This window comes from Trachurus japonicus, chromosome 8 (genome assembly GCF_045865225.1).
Source record: "Trachurus japonicus isolate A0001 chromosome 8, Traja_1.0".
NCBI lineage: Eukaryota > Metazoa > Chordata > Actinopteri > Carangiformes > Carangidae > Trachurus > Trachurus japonicus.
In genome coordinates, this window is record NC_140914.1 from 32,030,440 (window position 1) to 32,050,309 (window position 19,870).

General features: G+C 42.0%; 1 protein-coding gene across 2 annotated transcripts in view; it reads right to left on the reverse strand.

The window, feature by feature from the left end:
* Positions 1 to 19,870, reverse strand: part of igf2bp1 (insulin-like growth factor 2 mRNA binding protein 1) — a 76,447-nt gene that overhangs the window by 55,290 nt on the left and 1,287 nt on the right. For both annotated transcript variants that reach the window (XM_085785200.1, XM_085785201.1), the window contains exon 2: positions 19,202 to 19,262. In XM_085785200.1, the coding sequence (XP_085641326.1) occupies positions 19,202 to 19,262 (61 nt within the window). The remainder of the gene's footprint in view (positions 1 to 19,201; positions 19,263 to 19,870) is intronic.

A 19,870-nucleotide genomic window follows, 5' to 3' on the forward strand; every position in this document is an offset into this window, starting at 1 on the left:
CATGTAATCCTGCAGCGTGGAGGGAAGACAAGACCACAACATGGGACAAAGGAGAGAAGCTGCAAATCTTTACTCAAATAAAATGAACAGACGTCTTTGTGTCCTGCAGCAGCTCTGGAGTCTCTTCCTTCCAAAGGGACTCGTTGTTGTTTTAAGGCTTCAAAAGTATGAAAACAGAGTGGACAGAGGCCTGGTCACCGTGGGTTACCTGTTCTACTCACTGGTCACCGTGGGTTACCTGTTCTACTCACACTGAGATGAGTTTGTTTGGCTCATCATCACCTCACTGCTACTGAGGACAACCACAGTACTACATATACTACTACACCACAGTACTACATATACTACTACACCACAGTACTACATATACTACTACACCACAGTACTACATATACTACTACACCACAGCACTACATACAATACAATACAATAAAACTTTATTGTCCACCATGAAAGAGAGAGATACATGTTTCATTACAAACAGTTAAATAAGGAAACAGTTCATTATACAATAAATAAATAGAAAGAGAAGTACTACACCACAGCAGTACACGTAAGAGTACACGTACTATACCACAGTAGTACATGTACTACAACACAGCAGTACGTATATTACACCACAACAGTACTACACCACAGCAGTACTACACCGTACTCCATAGTACCCCACCACAACAGTGCGTATACTACACCACAGCAGTACATACAGTACTGCAGTAATCCTGCCTGACTGTAGGACTTTGTCCTGGGTTTTACCTCAGAGGTTGAAGTGAAACAACTCGTCACGTTCCTCTGCCGCTCGTAGAGAAAAAGACAAATACTAACGATAGTGTAATAAAGGCACACTCCACTGATTTTACACTGTAGTTCACTTGTCAGTACGAGTATTACTAATCCTGTGAAGAAGCTGTTTCCCCGTGCGGCTCAGAGGGGGGGGGTCTGTCCACTGGCTAAAAACCTGTCTGCAGATGTTGCCACAACAGAAAAGCCTGTGATTAAAATGCAACAGCACTGAAGGTCTGAAGGACGGTACGTTAGTGACTCGGATCATTAATGAGAAGAAGAAGAGAAAGATTTCTGCTGCTGGAGCGACATTGGACATTCCTGGATGTGAGTCTGTTGGTCAGTCCCTGGTTGGGACTGTTGGACCGTTCCTGTCTTCATCTGTTCACACAGGTGAGAAGCTGTTTATCATCTAATGCTGCAGTGGACCGTCAGCAGCAGTTTTTTAAAGTCTGGAAAGCGTTTGAATGCTTTATCATCATAACTGGCTCTTTTATGTGTGTGTTCTTTTTTTTCTTCTATTTTTTTACAATACAATTAGTTTTGCTTTTATTGTGACTGATTAATATCCACAGTTCATTGTCCTTCTCTCCTGCTAATAGGCTACTAAAGGATTTTTTGCTACATTGTTAGAAAAATAAGAATCAACTTTAGCAGCTTGAGCAGATTGAAACAACATGGAGGGAAATGAGAAGACATGAATCCACCTTTAGTCATGGGAAGTGTTGTTTGATCCTACGTTAAGGTTCAGTGTTGGAATAAAACGTGACAGAGCAAACTAAAGGTCCGTTCATTGTTTTTAAGATTGAGAATTAACTTCCACTTCCACTGCTTCTGCTTGACATCGTTTCACCACAGTGGAAGAATCTCTCTCTTTTTCTGGAAGACTTTGTTTCCATCTTGTTTTGGTTTTGTTTGTGTGTAAACCAGCGCCGAGCGTTTCTTGTTGATCGGCGGCGAAGAGACGAAGCTAAACGTCTAAACGTCTTCAGGAAACCAGAGAGATGGAGACAGAGGTGGAAAAATAAACCCAGACAAACTGGGTCAAACAGACACACACTGGTTCACGGCTTAGACGCACACACACACACACACACACACACACACACACACACACATATAAATACACACGGAGAAGGAACCAGGAAGAGGGCGGCACAGGAAGTTCTATATGTGAAAGAGCAAGTATAGAAATTCCTCTCAGCCAATCAGAGCGCAGAGTGGGATGCCTCCCGGCCAATCACAAGCTGGATGCACTATAGGCTCCTTAATCTCCACTTTCTTTCTCATTACTGTTGAAAAAATGTCAAGAATTTAGCCCCCCCAACACACACACACACACACACCGAGGCCTCACAGGCCCACAGACGAAGAGTTGTGGGGGTCTGATGGAGGAAGAGGGAACGGTCTTTAAAAAGAATGAAAGACAAAAAGCAGGGGATGGAGAGGGCTGCGAGGAAAACAAACAATGAAACGTCCAGCTGTTAAGAGAAGAGGAGGAGGAAGAGGAGGAGGAGGAGGAGGAGGAGGAGGAGGAGGAGGAGGAGGAAGAGAGGGAACGTCTGTGACCAGTCCAGGTTGGTCTGACTTCCATCAACACAGCAACTCTTTGATTTGGAGCAGTAAATAATCAGACTGTGGCTGTGAGCTGTAAATACAGAAGAAACGCCTCCAACTCTGATTCCACTTTAAAGCACAACACAACACAACACAACACAACACAACACAACACAACACAACACAACACAACACAACACAACACAACACAACACAACACAACACACCTACATTCATGTTCCCACCAACAAAAAGGAAACACACTCCTAATGTCTGTCCTTTCTAATTAAAATGACACAGAAGACATAAGATTCTCTAAAAATCCACTGTTGTTCTGTGAATGTCATAGAGATGAACTTTAGTTTCACTTTTTAATATTTTATTGGTTTTGCAGCTTGGAATGAATCTGTTTGTCAGAATTAAAACTCATTTTGAAGCTTCTCTACATCATATCTTAACTTTAATAGCTGCTGCTGTGTTGACGGGGCCAGAACAGATGACCATCAGTCACTCTTCAGTTGTCTTCATCCTCTCTGTCTCTTCACATTCACACCATTGGGGGAAAAAAATTACTGCTTTTATTTGTGCAGTAGCGCACGTTTCATTGCAGTAGCACAAATGCAAGTTATTTAACAGAAGTAATTATATCCTGCTCTAAAATGATCTGAATTCTTCAGTTCTGTTTTTTCTTCTGTTTCAACAGATTCCAGTGAACGAAAAAAGAAAAGAAAAAAGTCTTCAGCTGAAACGTGTTCCAACAGAGAGGAGCCGTGGCTACGTCTCCATGCTGTCACTGACACGGCTACAGACCTCGCTTTAAAATGAGCATTTCCTTCAGCTTCCTGAAAAGAGGCTGGGAGCTCATTTTGAAATGTTTTCACCAGCCAATGAGAGCATCAGGTTTTCTAACAGTCCCGCCCCTCCACCCAACCAACCGACCAACCAAACAGCTTCATCTCTCTAGCTGCTACCCTATTGGTTCATACCCTGGCCTGATGCTCATTTCCCTCCTTGCTCCTGTTGTGGTCTTATGCCACTAACTGTTTGATTCTAGTGAATCTCCTTATTATTAAACAAAATAAACATTAAACACTGAAGTATGGTCTGTTTTTACATGGAGCTGGTCCTTGGTTATTACTAAACATTTACCACCATGTGGTAACGGGTGGGAAGCCAGAGAGGGATCATGTCTTTGTCGTCTTGTGCAGTAATTATGCAAATATAATTTACATTTACTGAAAGGCTGTAGAGCAAAAACTTAGATCACAAAAAATTCAGATTTTCTAAAGGTTCGTCTGTGGGAAGACAGAATTTCATTGACTTTCATTACAATCTTCTTCTATCTGCTAAAACCCCGACATGTTCGGTTGTTATTTACTTAGTGACCCAACCACAACAGAACGTTTGATTGGTCCACCTGTCAATCCAATACAACGAGATAAAACCACTCGACCAGAAAAGTTTAGAAAATTGAAAGGCAGGAAAGTTTCAGTTTGTTAAAATTCAATATTGCAGAGGTGAAAGGTATTAGTGTGTAGGCCTGCTGGACTTTGTCCCACCAGTTCACTATGATACAGCACATGACCAACTACTGGTGGCAGGATCATATTAGTTTACATTGAAATGTGCAGCTGTACTTCACTATGTTGACACTGAATGTTCATCTGTTACTGCTGCTCAGCGGCTTGATACGACCACGAAGAGAAAACTGGATTTATTACTAATCACATTGACCAGTTATGTTTGTAGGATTTTTTTAATGCTGGAAAAGCCACTTTTGAATGTGTTGTGTAACGAAGAGTCAAATGGAGACGGCACCATAATAGAAAAGGCTGCGGTGTGCACCTTTAAGCTGAACCTCTTCAGATAGAAACTGTGTTCACAACCCTGATAAATTGATGCTAGTGTTGTGTTCATTTAGAGCTGAAGCAGATTGGGCAGTTTGAGACTGAACATTCAATAACACAGCAACAACAACCAGTCAGTCTGTATTTTTGTCCTTAACATGAGTTCAACACAAACAGCTTGGAAACCCAAATATTTAATTTAGTTTCTTCTTTTATAAAATGATTTTATTTATCTAAAAGTGTTTTAATATGAAGAGTTTTCCAAACCAACTTACTCAGCCGGTTATTCCATTAAAAGCTCAGTTTTGTAAATAATATATGAAACCAGCCCCGGCACCAGAGTCCATGTATCAAATAGGGTTTTCTTTTTCTCTCTTTTTTTTTCTCTTTATTAGATCAAATTATTATGATTTAATGTGGTTGTGGTTTAGTTTCATGTAATGTGAAGCTTTCAGGTTCAAACCCACTTAGGCCACTGTTCTAAACAATTAGGCAGAATTATTAAACAAGAGGATTCAGTACTTGAGGTGGAGAAATTGTTAGAGCAAATAATTATTCTGAACTGACGAGCACAATATATTTACAATTACAGGCTCATGTTAAAAACAACATGGACTCAATTAGATAACAGTTTTAATGGAACTGGTGCAAAGAAATGACATGTAAATAAAAATATTAAAGAAAAATGAAGTTGTTTTTGTCTCTTTTAAAATGATTGTTGATGGGGAAAAAACAGAAAATGGTGTATTTAGTGTTGTGTAATTTAAATTAACCTCATGCTGCTATAGAAATGCTACAGTTGTTTTACTTCAAATCTCCTGTAATAATACACAGGATTTTTAGAGTGATTTCAATTTTCCATGAAAAATCTTTACAAGACCCGGAAGTAGCCTAACTGTTCAACTTCTATCTGGGAAAAGGCCACTTGCTGCCATTTCTGCCACGTTATAGTAAGTGTTGCTATCTGTGTGTGTGTGTGCGTGTGCGTGTGCGTGTGCGTGTGTGTGTGTGCGTGTGTGTGTGTGTGTGTGTGTGTGTGTGTATCTGCTGTTTGATCTGCAACAACAACAACACAAACTCCTGAGGAATCAGCTCCTGAATCATATGACTCCTGCTCCCGCACAAGTGCAGAGTGTTTTCAAACTGGGACAACGTTTTGGTCTCCACTTGAGCGAAGTAGAAAGAAAAAAGAAAAAAGAAAAAAGAACGAAACAAGAAGCTTGAGAGGGAGGATTCATTTCACAGGTATGAAACACTCACACTGGTTGACATTCTCTCTCATGTACAGACAATCTCTCTACAACACACACACACACACATATGCATAAGAGGCCCCAGCATACCCGACCCCTGGGCCCCAACCCCCCTCCCACCAGCGACCCCCCCTCGCTCCTTTCTTTCTATTTTTATTTCTTGATCTATCCTCACTGGTCATCGTGTCTCACGTATGTGCTGCTGTGGCGACGTGCATGCACTTATATGTGTGCATGTGTGTGTGTGTGTGTGTGTGTGTGTGTACGTGCCCAATTTATTTTTAGTGAGAGAAAGCACACAAGACGGACAGAGGGAGGGAGGGAGGGAGGGAGGGAGGGAGAAAAAAAGAGCAAGAGACACAGAGGGAGAGTTAGAGATGGAGAGAGAGAGAGGGAGAGGGGGGACAGATGGTTTGAACCACAGAGAAGAAACAATCAGAAAGATGGGGCGGAGGAGAGAGAGAGAGAGGGGAGGGGGGGAGGGGGTCCTTCTTAAAGAGACAGGACTCATTTACCCCTTCACCTACATAAGGCTCCATGCATCTCCTCTATAGGATATCTGAGTCATCATGTTCTTCTATCAGTCTGAAGCCTTTTATGCACCAACATCCTCTCATCTTCTTTATTTACATTTTATTCCAAAAGAAAAAAAAACAACTAAACTAAAAAAAATAAATAAATAAATCTTGTATTAAATATCTGCATTTCCACTGCCATGGCCGGCTGTCCGTCCCTGCTTTAAGACTTTGATTTAGTTTTGCACCTCAGTAAAGTTGGTGAAGTCACAAGAGAAGAGTGAAGATGAGCAGCAGAGGGTTTGTTCTTCTACAGACGGTAACGTGCAGCCTTCTGCATCCCAACACATACAGCGGCATGAAAATGTAAAATGTTAAAGCGCCCCTGGTCTAAATGTCTGTGAGTGTGAACAGTTCAGCAATGATCTCCAAAAAGGAAGAAAGTTACAGATGACACATTCACTTTACATTTTAAAAACATTATTTGCATGTTTGTTTTCATGTTCGTCATTTTCAAAATGACACAAAAGGAGAAGGTCTGGGCCCGCTGCATAGTCAGTACCACAGTGTGTAAATAGTAAATATCTTGGTCAGTTAACAGCTCCAGTCTCCTGGGTTTCCTGTTCTTCTGCAGGCTGCTGCTTTGTTTCCATTTACACTCTAAAACTAGAAAACTAAAATAATACACTGATATTGATTAAAATATTGAAAAAGAGTGGTTTTCTATTTGACTTTATGTCTTTTCAGATCATTTCATCCACCACTTGATGAACTGTTCATATAAACGACATTTTGACCAGTTCCCAAACTTTTGCATTAAGTAGTGGAACGAGTCAACAGGTCCCCATACAAAAACTGTAATAAGTACACACTATTGAGCATTAGTTAAGCATTAATAAATACTGAATTATTCATTTATAACACATGAATACTCATTAGTATGTAGTTTATAAATACAGTTAGTGCTAGTAAAAGTTAGTTAGAAACAAACTAATGAGTATTCATGTGTTATAAATGATGAATTTAGTATTCAATGCTTAACTGATGCTCAATAGTGTGTACTTATTATAAAGTGTTACCCAAAAACAGAAAGTTTTAGTCTGGCGACCTGTTGACTCGTTCCACTGCTCACGCGCAGGATTCTGACGACTTTTCCCTGAGTGTTTTTACGTCAGCTCAGCTACAGAGGAGATACGGAGCAGAAGGAGCAGGTATCATCCACAACCTTCGTCTGATGGAAAACCAAACAAAGACAGTAGAGTGGAGTCAAGCTGGCACCATGTATGGGAAACAGGCTTTAGGCCAAAATCCCAAAGTGGCTCAGTAGCATCTCACCACCACGCAGGAGCCTCAGAGAGCAGACCACCTGCTGCAACACTGACCGTACACCTCACTGGCTTTATGATGTCTGTCTGGAGCTTGTCTTCATCATTAGGACACATGACTCTATGCCTCATTCACATTCAGCGTGTAGTGTTTTATGCTGGTTGTTTCATGTCACAACTCTGTGGACTGTGGGTAATGTCCTCAGGCAGAGTTAGCAGGAAAGGACTCTGTGTCTTAGAGAGACCTGGTGGACATGAGGGTGAACCAGGACTGGGCCTTAGACTTAAAGGCCCTATCCACACGAAAGAGTTTTTTTTGATAAACGCAGCTTTTTGGGCTGGTCCAGTCTGTACACGCAGATGTATTGAAAACGGCTTAAAACAGAGATTTTAACAAACGTAAAAAAGCCACAGTGAATATTTTTTAAAACGTCGTATTTATTTTAACGTGTGGACAAGATAAACAGATATTATGATACCAGGGACGTTCTAGATTTGTCACGCCGCACCGCAGCTATGTGTTGGTTACTATAGTAACCAATTTACTATTTCCTCTCTCTCGCCACTTTGTTTACAAACAGTTGTGGAAGAAATGGTCAATGTAGAAGATGGTATTTTCCAGCCGTCTGATTGGTCAGCGGGTTTATAACACGTTCTATAACCCGTTCATGCATATTCGTGCGTGGACATAAATATTTTAAACTTGCGTGGACGGGAATATAAAAACTGTGTAGAAAAAAATAAGTTTTCATGTGGATAGAGGCTCCAAAAAAACCCCTGAATCCTTCATTACCCATGATGCAACATGATAGCATCTTTTCAGTTGGCTCTCCCTCCCTGGCAAACGCCCACTTCTCTCAAACTTCATGACCGCCAAAGGAGTTGTGTTAAAAACCCCGAGTCCAGATCGCCGTGACGACGGCACCGTCACACACACACACACATCTCACTCACACTGCTGTTACTACGGTCACCGATGGACAGACAGATACTGCAGCTTATCAGGAAGCTCATGTGAGACTGAACTCACTAATGACTCAACTGCACAACGTTTCATATCGGCCTGGTGGCTGTGAAGCAGAACAATAAGCACAAAGACACTATTTTACATGAGATAACGTCAGACATCTCCGGAGGGGAAAAACACACACACACACACATACACACACACACACACACACACACAGTGATAAAAATGGACAACAGTCAGACACATATGAAAGAAAAATTCACACACATGCTTCAAGGCGGTGTGTTCCATTCATTAATAAAACCCCAGTCAGAAGAAATACCTAAAAACAAGAGCAATAAAATACAGATTTAAATAAATAATCTACAATAAGTTATTATTGTATTGAAACGTGTAGATTTATTGTCTATGGAGGAATCCATTTCTACATGGCTACACTTAAATAACTTGATAATAACTTCAAATAGAAAAAATATATATATTTCATAACAGATCTGCTCCTGTTATTGATCATCTGATTAATTATGATCAAACAGTGACAATGTATATATTATACCTAACTTTTTATTTGTGTTTATTACACCTCAAGTGTGAAACCTCTGACGTCTGATAGAAAAAGTCTGTTGTCCGGTTGCTCGGACAACAGATGTGTATCTCTGTAGCTGGAGTCAGACTATGGAACTCTATAAGTAATAAATTGAAGACTTGTACTAATGTTTTCCAAGCCAAGAAAATGTTTAAGGAAACAGCATCAGAAATGATGAATAAATCTATAAATGTAGCCAATGATTCTTACAGCTGTAATGCTGTTTTTTGTTTTTATGTTTTTATTGTGCTTGTCTTGTTTACATTATGGTAAGACTACAGTTTGCTCAGTGACAGATAAGACAACTTTAACTTCTGTTTATGGTTTTTTTTTGTGGTTGTTGTTGTTGTTTTGTTTATTTTATGGTGATTGGTTGTTGTTGTCATTTTGTTTCTTTTGTTTTGTATGTTTTATGGCAAGAATGTTGCTCGGTGACAGATTACTTGGAAAATGAGATATTAAAGGGACAACGAGGAGTTTCTATTTGGTTATAAAAAGTCTGATATTAATGTGGATGAATCTCCGTTACCACTTGTTAATGGTCCATTTTAGATAAATCTATGGTTTTGTCTCTATGGTTATTTTGTTATTATTAGTGGTGGTGGAAATGCTGGGCGAGCCGACCAGCGTTTCTTTACTTTCGGTTTCGTGGCGAGTCATGAGAATAACGCCGCCGAATCTCCGTTTATGGTGGGAACTACGACGGTATGTGATCGTCTTCCAACCTCTGACTTTAATTCTTGATGAATGAAAACATGAGTCTGTCTTGCGCCGGTCAAAGAATTTCACGGTGCGGAGGCTCATAAATGTAGTGTGAAAACACTTCACTTTTACAAAACTCCTGGTTGTTCCTTTAAGTGAGGGGCAGGCAATAGAAGATGGATCTTCTCTCTGCTCCCTTCCAACCAATGGAAGAAATGTTGTGATGATATTGTCAAATTGTGAAATTGCCTTGGTTGGAATAAATAAAAAGAAAGAAAGAAAGAAAAAAGGTGAGGGGTCAGAGAGACGGAGAGGTGTGCCATCGCCACGACGACCCCCCCGTCAACTCTCCCACTCTCCTCTTTGTGATTCCTAAGAAAGCAGAATGTAATAAACGTTCCCGATTACAGCTCAGCAGGCCGTCTAATCAAATTACAGCTCAGCTATGTCCAAAATCTTTTTCTGTCCGAGACGCCTGAGAAATGCAGCTCGGCTTAAGTCAAATTTAAAACACATGCATCTTCTATCTCTCTCTCTTTCTCTCTCTTTCTCTCTCTCTCTCTGTCCCTCTCTCCCTGGATCTCTTCATGTGTCTGTCTGCCTTTCATTCTGCTGCTGCTGCTCACACTCGCTCTCTCTCTTTCTCTCTCAAAGAGGCTGGAACGGTGCAGAGAAAATGGCAACGCGCCAAGAGAGAGAGAGAGAGAGAGAAAGAGAAAACAACGGAGAGGGAGAGAGAGAGAGAGAGAGAGAGAGAAAGAGAAAGAGAGAGAGAAATGAACATACTGTACCAGAGACAGGGAGAGAAGAAAACAAAAAAAAAAGACAGTGAAGGCATGAACACAGAGAGAGAGAGGGAGAGAGAGAGGGAGAGGGAGGGGAGGATAAAGTCAGAGCATGCGTGTGGGCGAGGGAAGTGGGGAGGGAGGGAGGGGGGGAGGGAGGGATGGAGGGAGGACCTATTGACTTTTTTTCTTTTTTTCCTTGCAGCTTGCAGGTGCTGCTGCCAGACGATTGGTCGCACCCCCCTTGCTCCCTCCGCCCACCGTCCCCTCCTCCTCTTCCTCCTCCTCCTCCTCCTCCTCCTCTCTGGCCATGAGAGGAGGGGAAGACGAGCCTGGTGTGCCTCTCCTTTCCATGCCTCTCTCTCTCTCTCTCTCTCTCTCTCTCTCTCTCTCTCTCTGTGTGTGCTGCTGTGTGAAAGCCCCAACCACACACACACACACACAGAGTTCCTCAGATGCATGATGTATTTTAAGTGCATTTAAAGTTGCAACATTTTACATTATGCAGAAGGAATGAGGGAACTGCTCCAGCTTGAGAATAGAATAGAATAGAATAGAGTAGAATAGAATAGAAAAGAATAGAGGTCATTGTTGCAAAATCCTGACAAATCTTCGAACTACAAACTGAGCCGTGTGGGAATGAAGAAGACAAAGCTGTGAGCTGTGTGATGTAATGTGGAGTGAAACTGAAAAGAGGAATTCCACATTGAAATCATATATATATCAATCTTACAACATGTCATCTGACCAGTTCCATTAAATGAAAGGACACTTATATACACGTCTGAACCTGCTGACTTTGCACATTACAGTGGAAGAACATGGACTGGGATTCTCTCTCTGAAAGTCGGACACTTCCTGTGGCGGAGGAGCAGCGACACAGTGTGAGCAGTGAAACCGGACCTCGGACACGCTGATGTCATCAGACCAGCAGACGGAGGCTCCAGCCGCTTCTTTTCTTGTTTTTTATTGTTGTTTTTGTCTCTGATAACGTCTTCACTTTCATCAGTGTGGGTCCAGCCTCCCTCCACTCTGCCGGAGTTCCCCTGAGCAGCGTACTGAGCCCACACCGGCTTTACGCTGCGTTCAAAACAACTCATCGCGTTCACTGCAGGAACTCAGAAGAGAAAGAACATGGACACCGAAGGAAGTTTGGCGTATTGGGGCTCATCGCTGAATACAACGTTATAGCCTTGATAACAGTTAAACGTTATTTCCGTTACATATGAGGAACACAATACAACAATCACAGCTTAAAGGGATAGGTCACCCAAAATTCAAATTTCACTCTTTATCTACTCACCCTCATGTCGACTAAGAGCTGTGAGAATTTTCAGAGTCCTCCGTTCCTTCTCTGAGTTACGGGGGGGGGGTCCGTGCAGCAGTATTTGTCCATATAATGGTTGTCAATGGATACCAACTTTCTTTGTCCAAAAAGACACACCAACAAACATCCAAATACCTCCACACTGCTCGTCTGTAATGTCCCTCTTGTATTGAAGCCCCGACATGAGAAATTGTTCCGCCGGTCACAGGAAGAGCAGTGAACTGAGACACTGGGAGCTTCTGCTACAAACAAGCTTAAAATATAGACTTATTTAATTTTTTTCGGAACAATTTCTCATGTCGGGGCTTCAATACAAGAGGGACATTACAGACGAGCAGTATGGAGGTATTTGGATGTTTGTTGGTGTGTCTTTTTGGATTAAGAAAGTTGGTATCCATTGACAACCATTATATGGACAAATACTGCTGCACGGACCCCCCGTAACTCAGAGAAGGGACAGAGGACTTTTCTCTTTTTCAGAAATTTGATTTTTGGGTGAACTATCACTTTAATATAAACCTATTTCATATACTGCAATAATACACAAAAATATGCAATAAAACCTCAACAAATAAGTTAAAATTTTTAAATTCTAACCGTTTAAGACGAGGGCTGCCATGTTTTGATGTTGTCGTGACGTCAAGTCGGAAAGTCGGAGCTCTGAAATGATCCCCGAGTTTCCCACCTGTAATTTCCGAGTTCCACGTTGCCGTTCAATTCATTTTTTTACAACTCGGAGCTCGTTTTTTTCCGACTTCCGAGTTGTTCTGAACGCAGCATTACATTAGTCTGGAGCAGCTCGGGGTGAATATGAAGGACGACATGAGCCAACATGGCCGACTGACTGTGCATTAACAGTGTGTTTACCTGTTGCTTTTACACACAGTCATCATCTCTAAATAAACCACATTACACAGTCTGAGCAAACACACCTTTACATGGCTGAATAACTGACAATAGAGTCTGTGGCTGTTTTACTTAACTAAGCAGGTTAGTGACACTAGGCTATATCAAGTGTAACGGAGATACCATGCATGCGTGTGTGTGACTGTGTGTGTGTGTGTGTGTGTGTGTCTGAAATGGCTGCATTACACAGAGAAAAAATATTCCTCTCCTGTCCCGTCCTGCCCTGTCCTCACTCACATGGAGATTTAAAAGGAACAGTTAATACAAAATGTACATCTATGTATTAAGTGTGTGATGCTAATATTCATTTATCAAACAATTAGCTATATTCAGTTCAGAACTCCTGGACATTCAAAAAAAAAAAAAAGCCGTTTCATTGCGGCTAATTCAATGTTTCACATTTTCTGATGGTTCAATCAACTCGTGTATAAAAACTGATGCCAAAGATAGAACATTTTAAATCTAAAAATCAATCAAATAAAAACATTTTAAAAAAGCTATTGGTTTGTATTCCAACTCCGCCTTGAAAGAGCAGAAGGAAATGTGTAAACCAGATAAAAGCTGATTGACAGGTTTGTGGTGGGAACAGGCTCAGTATAATATATAATATCCAATAATCCAATACTGCAGCAGAGAATCCAAATCAAGTTGGTTTGAAAATGTTATAATAAATAAAGTGAGATGAACTGTTCAAACTGGCTGCACCAACAACAGTCACCACACAAATGGAGTTATACAGGTAAAAGTAAATCTATTAATACAACAGAGAAATATTTCTGTCTGTTGGCAACGTGTCTCCACAGAAATAAAGGGACATTTACCACAATCACTTTGGACCATTGTGAGCAACATCTCGCCTGGTTTACACGTCTGCTGCTGCTGCACCTTCCAGCTGTTCAGATATTATTACTATATACCGATACATACTATCATGTTATGGGATGTGTAATGACACATAGGTTTGAGGTGTCCAAGTGTCTCAAATGGTTCAGAATTATAAACAATCTATATCTTTCATTCATTTCTTTTTCTTCTGTGACTTTTCTTTTCTTTCTTTCATTTGTTGTTTTCTCTCCTTCTCTCTTCTTCCCCTAATGACCTGATGATGCTTCATATCCACACTTTGCTCTGAGCTGGTAAACCCACTGAAAACCACTGGAGTCTTCATAATGAATTTAACTGCTCTTGTTTATTTGTCATATGAGCGGTTTTTCCAGTTGAAAACAAAGGTTTCTATCTGAGCTATGACCCACTCCACTGAAACACATGTTTAGTTTGGTCAACTTCACTAACTGGCTTTCTCCTTTTTTTTTCTCAGTTTCTGTCAAATCCAAATGGCTCCAATTCCATACATGGAAAAAAAAATCAAATGTACCCTGAATTTGAAGAATCAGCTGTTTGTTGTGACGTTTGAATGTTTCACCCTCAATGTGCTGTGGCTGATACTACAAATAAATATATATTGAATTCTGAAGTCATTTAATGTAGATCTGAACCGCTCCGTTTGAACTTATTTCCCAGTCTGTCAGTAAACTTTGATCAAACTTCACTGGACACGAAGGACGAAGCAATAATAATAATAATGATAATAATATTAATATATTTCAACTTCATTTCACAACTGATATTATTTGGAAACTTCAGCGGGCTAATGGGCCGGGAACGATGGAGGGAGGACCGAGAGGATGACAATTGATCTTTGATTGATGGGCGAGTGCTGGGAGAACAGGAAACCCAGCAGCCTTTAATCCACACATCACACACACCCCATACTTCCTGTGTAAAGGAAAACACTGGGAACTTCCAGGAAATATATAGGGGAGTGGAATGGGATGAGAAGGACCAGAAGTGATTGTGGTTTTTGGGTTTTGAATTCTCTCTCACACACAAACACACACACACACAGAGAGTGGTGGTATTCAGCTCAAACACCTTCCATTTACTTTGTGTTTGCTTAGTTCAACGACACAATTTTTGTCTGAGGCCAGTGGAGGATTAACACCAACACAACACAACAACAATTTTAGACACCAATGCAATTTTTTCCCAGATTTTGAAGGTGAGCAAAAACTGCCTCACGAAACAAATCAAATGCATGTTTGTTTTCTGTTTCAATCTGGAAGAAAATGTGTGTGTTTTTAGATCGAGAAAACCTCCATTTGAATCATCGCAATTTCCATCCAGAGGTTCCAACACCTCACATCTGTCCACTCACGTCAAAAAAGAAAGGTGTTGAGTTAGAATCCAGGAACTAACCCAGACGATGACACCCAAAATAAAGACAACACCAACTCTGGCTGCAGCCAAACTCCCAGCTAATAAATCAAGAGGGGTGTGTGTGTGTGTGGAGAGAGGGGTGTGTGTGTGAGTGTGTGTGTGTATGAGTGTGTGTGTGGAGAGAGGGTGTGTGTGTGTGTGTGCAGCTGAGACTGCTGTGTTTACGAGCCAATCAATGAGATACAGAGAGATCAGTGTTTTATTGGAGCGCAGCCGGAGGGGGGGGGGGCACACCTGGAGGTTGGCTGGTGCTCAGGTAGCCTGCATACGGCCCTGACGGAGAGATCATGTGACTGGAGCTTCCTTCACATTAACATGCAGTCTGCTGTGTTTTCTACCTCCGTTTAACATCAACTTGTTTTATTTCTGTTAGAGTGTCTATCTTGATGCTCTGTGATGAACAGACAGTAAAGTTTTGTTATACTCTGACGGCAGCAGCAGCTTCCATGGATCCTCATGGACTCAGGATCGGTCCCAAGTCCAGGGCTCCAGACTAACTTTTCTTTTTTTTTTTCACAGTGGCCCACTAACTGATTTTTTAGGAGCCCAAACAGAAACTTTTCAGGGCGCACACACTGTGTAAATCCACTTTAAAGCAAATATTCACATTTCCTTTTCATTCATGATCCTCACACACAGACCTGACACCTGTAATGACAGAGTCCAGGTTCTTTCAGTCTCTATGTTCTATGTTTCAATAGTGTTAAAAAAAACTAAACAAAACCCAATGTACTGCTTTGCACATGCGCCGGTAGATGAAAATTTCACTTGCACCGTCTAAAATTTTGAGGGGCAAAATGTCTGGAGCCCTGAAGTCCCACGCTGATGATTTATCTCAGAGTCACAGTCAGTGTAAAAATAATGGAAACAACTGGCTCACTTTTATTTTACTTTAAAGGCAAGGTTCCATCTTTTTTTTTTAATAATTTAAATACACTGATTATGACGTAAACACTCTGTTAAATATACATTTTTTTTTGTAAAAGTCTAACTTTCTGTTAATGTTTGTTTTGTTACATTAAAATTAAAGATCCTGGTGGATACAGCAGCTAACACACCTCTGAGCAAATGGAAATAAATTCAACGTGCCTTGCTGCAGCAGCCAACTCTGTTTTTTGAAGACTGGAGCCACACGACTGTCACATTTAAAGAATTTTTTTGCTCCTTTTTTTTTTTTTTTTTTTAATCCTAAAAATGTGTTTTGGTTGGTTTCACACTGACGATCCCTCACTATGGGAATTCTGTACGTTTTGGCTTGCTCTCTGTGTAAGCATTCCCCCACCACCACTCACACCATTCAGCCCCCCCCCCAAGCTCTTCCCCCTCTCCTGCTGACCTCCCACAAGCCCCTGCAGCCTGACACACATTTCCCTCAGCCTAATGGAGAATATTATGACTGTCTGTGAAATCTTAAACCCTTCCATCTCCATATTACAGCAGCCATTTTTTTTTCTACACACACATAGCATATACAGCCGTAGCATGGTGCGGATGCGGGGGTGGGGGGTGTCAGGGGGTAGCTATGGACAGCGCCCCCTGCAGCCTATAAGGCATCAAACACCAACCGCTTATAGGACAGAAAGAAGGAGTGGAACCTTAGAACTGCCCCTTTACCCCCCCACCCCCCAAACCAGTCCCTTAAATAAAGGGTTCAGTTGCCTCTGAACACCGGCCCCTCCCTCACAAATACACACCTCCTCCCATGTCAGAATCAACGGCACACACACACACACACACACACACACTAGCCAACCAAGCGGCCAGCAGCACTAACGGGAAACACACATGCTAACTTGAACATCTAGACTCTGGAGCTGATGAGGCTGCATGGGGCCAGATGTACAAAATAAGAAAAGAAATGAAACAGGAGCTTTTAGAAGAATTATTTCACCCGTTTAGGTTATTAGTGTAAAAGCAACAAAAAAAAAAAAGTAGCCAGTTTGCTCAAATTAGTGTTCATCAACAAACACAGCGCTGCTCTTGTGTCCCAGCTGGGGGATTTGAAACATTTACCAAGCAATGCAGCGAGTTTGTGTTCACTCAGGCATCACACAGTCACGTATGGGTACAGTAGTTGAGCAGATGTTTAATATAAATATTTAAACAATAATTTTTGGGACATAATTTGGCTAATCGTTAGGCTGGATGTATGAGCGGCCATTTTAAAATAAAAATGAGGCTTACAAAAATTGTTTTTCCACAGCAGCGGTGCTGCGGCATGCTGCACTGGGGTTTCAACTGGGAGACTTTATGAACATTAACAGCATTTGAAGTGTGCTAGCTGTGCTGCTAACAGGGCTGAGCTGGGCGCAGAGGAGACCCAGTCAGAAGAGAAAAAAAAAAAAAACAGCTGCCTGTGCAGTGTTCCTGCTTCATTCAGAGCTTCAGCCATTTTGCCCTCACTGCTGCCTGACGTGGAGTGACTCCTCTTGTTGCGTGAAGGCACCACGTGTGGTGGAGCCACTGAAGGCCTTGACTCGCCCATGGTGGCCCCCCCACCTCACAAATCACCTTTATCATTACGGCTCTTCAAGGTTATCACAGGGCTGGGTGGGGGGGGGATAAAAAGAGTCTGGGACACTGGTGGTGAACACACAACACACAGCACCATCAGAATCATTCACTGACCTGCTGAGAGATTATAAGAAATTACAGCCTGCTGCCATGTTGGTTCCTTTAAGCATGACCAGTGACCTGCTTCTGCACTTTGACAATAATTGTGAGATCCAGCCTCCATTACCAAACGCCATACAGCTCCAGAAAGACCACACTGGTGTGTGTGGGGGTTTTTTTTGCACCACAGCTATGTTGCAACATATCTGCCGTAGAGCAGGTGGTCAAAACCAGCTCTAATTCACACATTTACCCCCATTCACTTACAATATCACATACATGCTGGTTACACATAATGTTAGAATTTATTTAAAGCAAACAGTGAACCAACAGGATTGAATCTTTGTCCACTGGCCATTTTGACAATAGCCTACACACACATACACACACACACACACACACACATATAAGCACACATGTGGCCAAACAGCAGAACATGGAGAGCTTTGCTCACTGCTCACCTCGTATCTGTGCCAAAGGTTACAGCCATGAAAGATGGTCTATAGGCGAATTCCATGATACTGTTAAAAGCAGGTCAAGTCTGGCTATTAACACAGAGCAGCTGATTTACAATGGAGCTCAGTTTATCCCCTGCACCGAGGGAATTTCTTAAAAAAAAAAAAAAAAAAACACCAATCTGAGCTACAGGTATATTATTTCCATTAAAATGCCCAACAATGATGCTGTCTGACTAGACAAATATTTATTCCATTTTAATTCCACAGCTGCTTAGAAAAAAGTCAAACACTAAAAGTGGAAATAATACAATTAATTCCTGTAAAAATACAAAATACACTACTGTGTTTTGTCAAGAATTCACTCAGATTTAATGGCAATTGTTGCAAAAAGTATCCAGCAATTTTTAATAATTAAGGCTTAATCAAATCACGTGGACTTCAACGTTTATACAACAGCGGGGATATTTTAATTAAGACAAAAAAGATCACGTTATGAGCCTGAATTTAACGTCACCCCGTCCTAACAAATTATTATTTTAAAAAAAGCTACATAAGTAGCCACACATTATTGAAGTGTAAACATAAACACCAAGTAGCCTATGGAACAGCTACGTGGCTACGTGTAGCCTACATAAAGCATCCAAAGTGATTTTATTTTCACCAAATGCAACAATGAAACAGAAACAAAACAGAGAGAATGAGTCAAGTGTGAATTTGCTACAGTGTTTCTAAAAACGCTGTCGTGTAGTTGTAGTTGACATGGTGGACCTACAGCCATGCACAGGCTTCAGCCTACGAGGCTGTAGCTTCACATGTGATGAGTTAGCAGGGGAATATATCATGTAGTAGCAGGAGCTCCAGCAGCCTGCACCAACTCAACCACAACCAGCGTCTGAAGATGAAGACAAGCCTCCACTAACCCCGGGCTGCACGGCACGGCGGGCAGCTAAGCTAAAAGGCTGTCACAGTTCACTTCCACAGCAATGGCCGACAAAAGTTGAGGCTCCAACAGTCACACCAAACACAAACACGAGCACAAGCGGCCGCCACAGCGCCGAGCCCCGAGCCCCGAGCCCGGCCTTCACATGGGCTCCCAGCGAGGGGAGCGGAGGGACACAACATGGGGCACGGTTTCACCGTGAACCCCTTATAACAGATGAATGAGTGAAATGGTGGGTGTTCAGTGGTGCTCCATTAAAAAAGAAAGGCCTGGACAAGGTGATGCAACACATGAGAGAGGGGGGTGGGGGAGGAGAGGAGGGGGAGGGGTGAGATAGTGCTGAGCACTGTTTAGTACCTTTGCTTCTTGGGGACGGAGTGCTCGACCTCAATGCATTTCCCATGAAGCTCCACTTTACCTGGAAGAGAAAGCGGGTTGAGAACACACTGTGGCTACATGCTAACTGTTTACTAGCCGCTGTGGGCCTGTGAGGGGGGCATGGGCTGTGTTTCTGGTGTATGTGGCTAAAGTGGAGGACCCCCTTTACTGCTAACTTTGGTAGACCTGCGGCTTGTTAAAGCACAAAGCCCCACAGCGTGGCCCAGGGACAGGATACACACAGGCTCAAAGGGCCCGAGCCTTGACTTCACAGTCATGGAACAAGTGAATTGTCTCAGCTCGTCACTTTGAGTCACACAATGGGCTGCTCACCCCCACACAGATACAACACTGCAACTTTACGCAGATTAAATTCACCCTATGGCTTCTGCTGTGTGATTTTTTTTAACCCATATTTTAAATCCATGTGCCGTGGGGAGGAGGAGGAAGGGGGTTGGGTGCTCATGTTCGTGAGGTTTCATGTAGAAGAAGCAGAGGGGAGCTGACTGGCATGGCGACCTTGCCTCCTCACGTTACATATGTAGGAAACCATAAGAAATAAGCTACAAAGGCACAGGGCGGACCAGGCTGGAACAACACTGGTGCTGCTCGTCGGTTACAAATCTAGATTCGTGGCGGCGCGAGGCC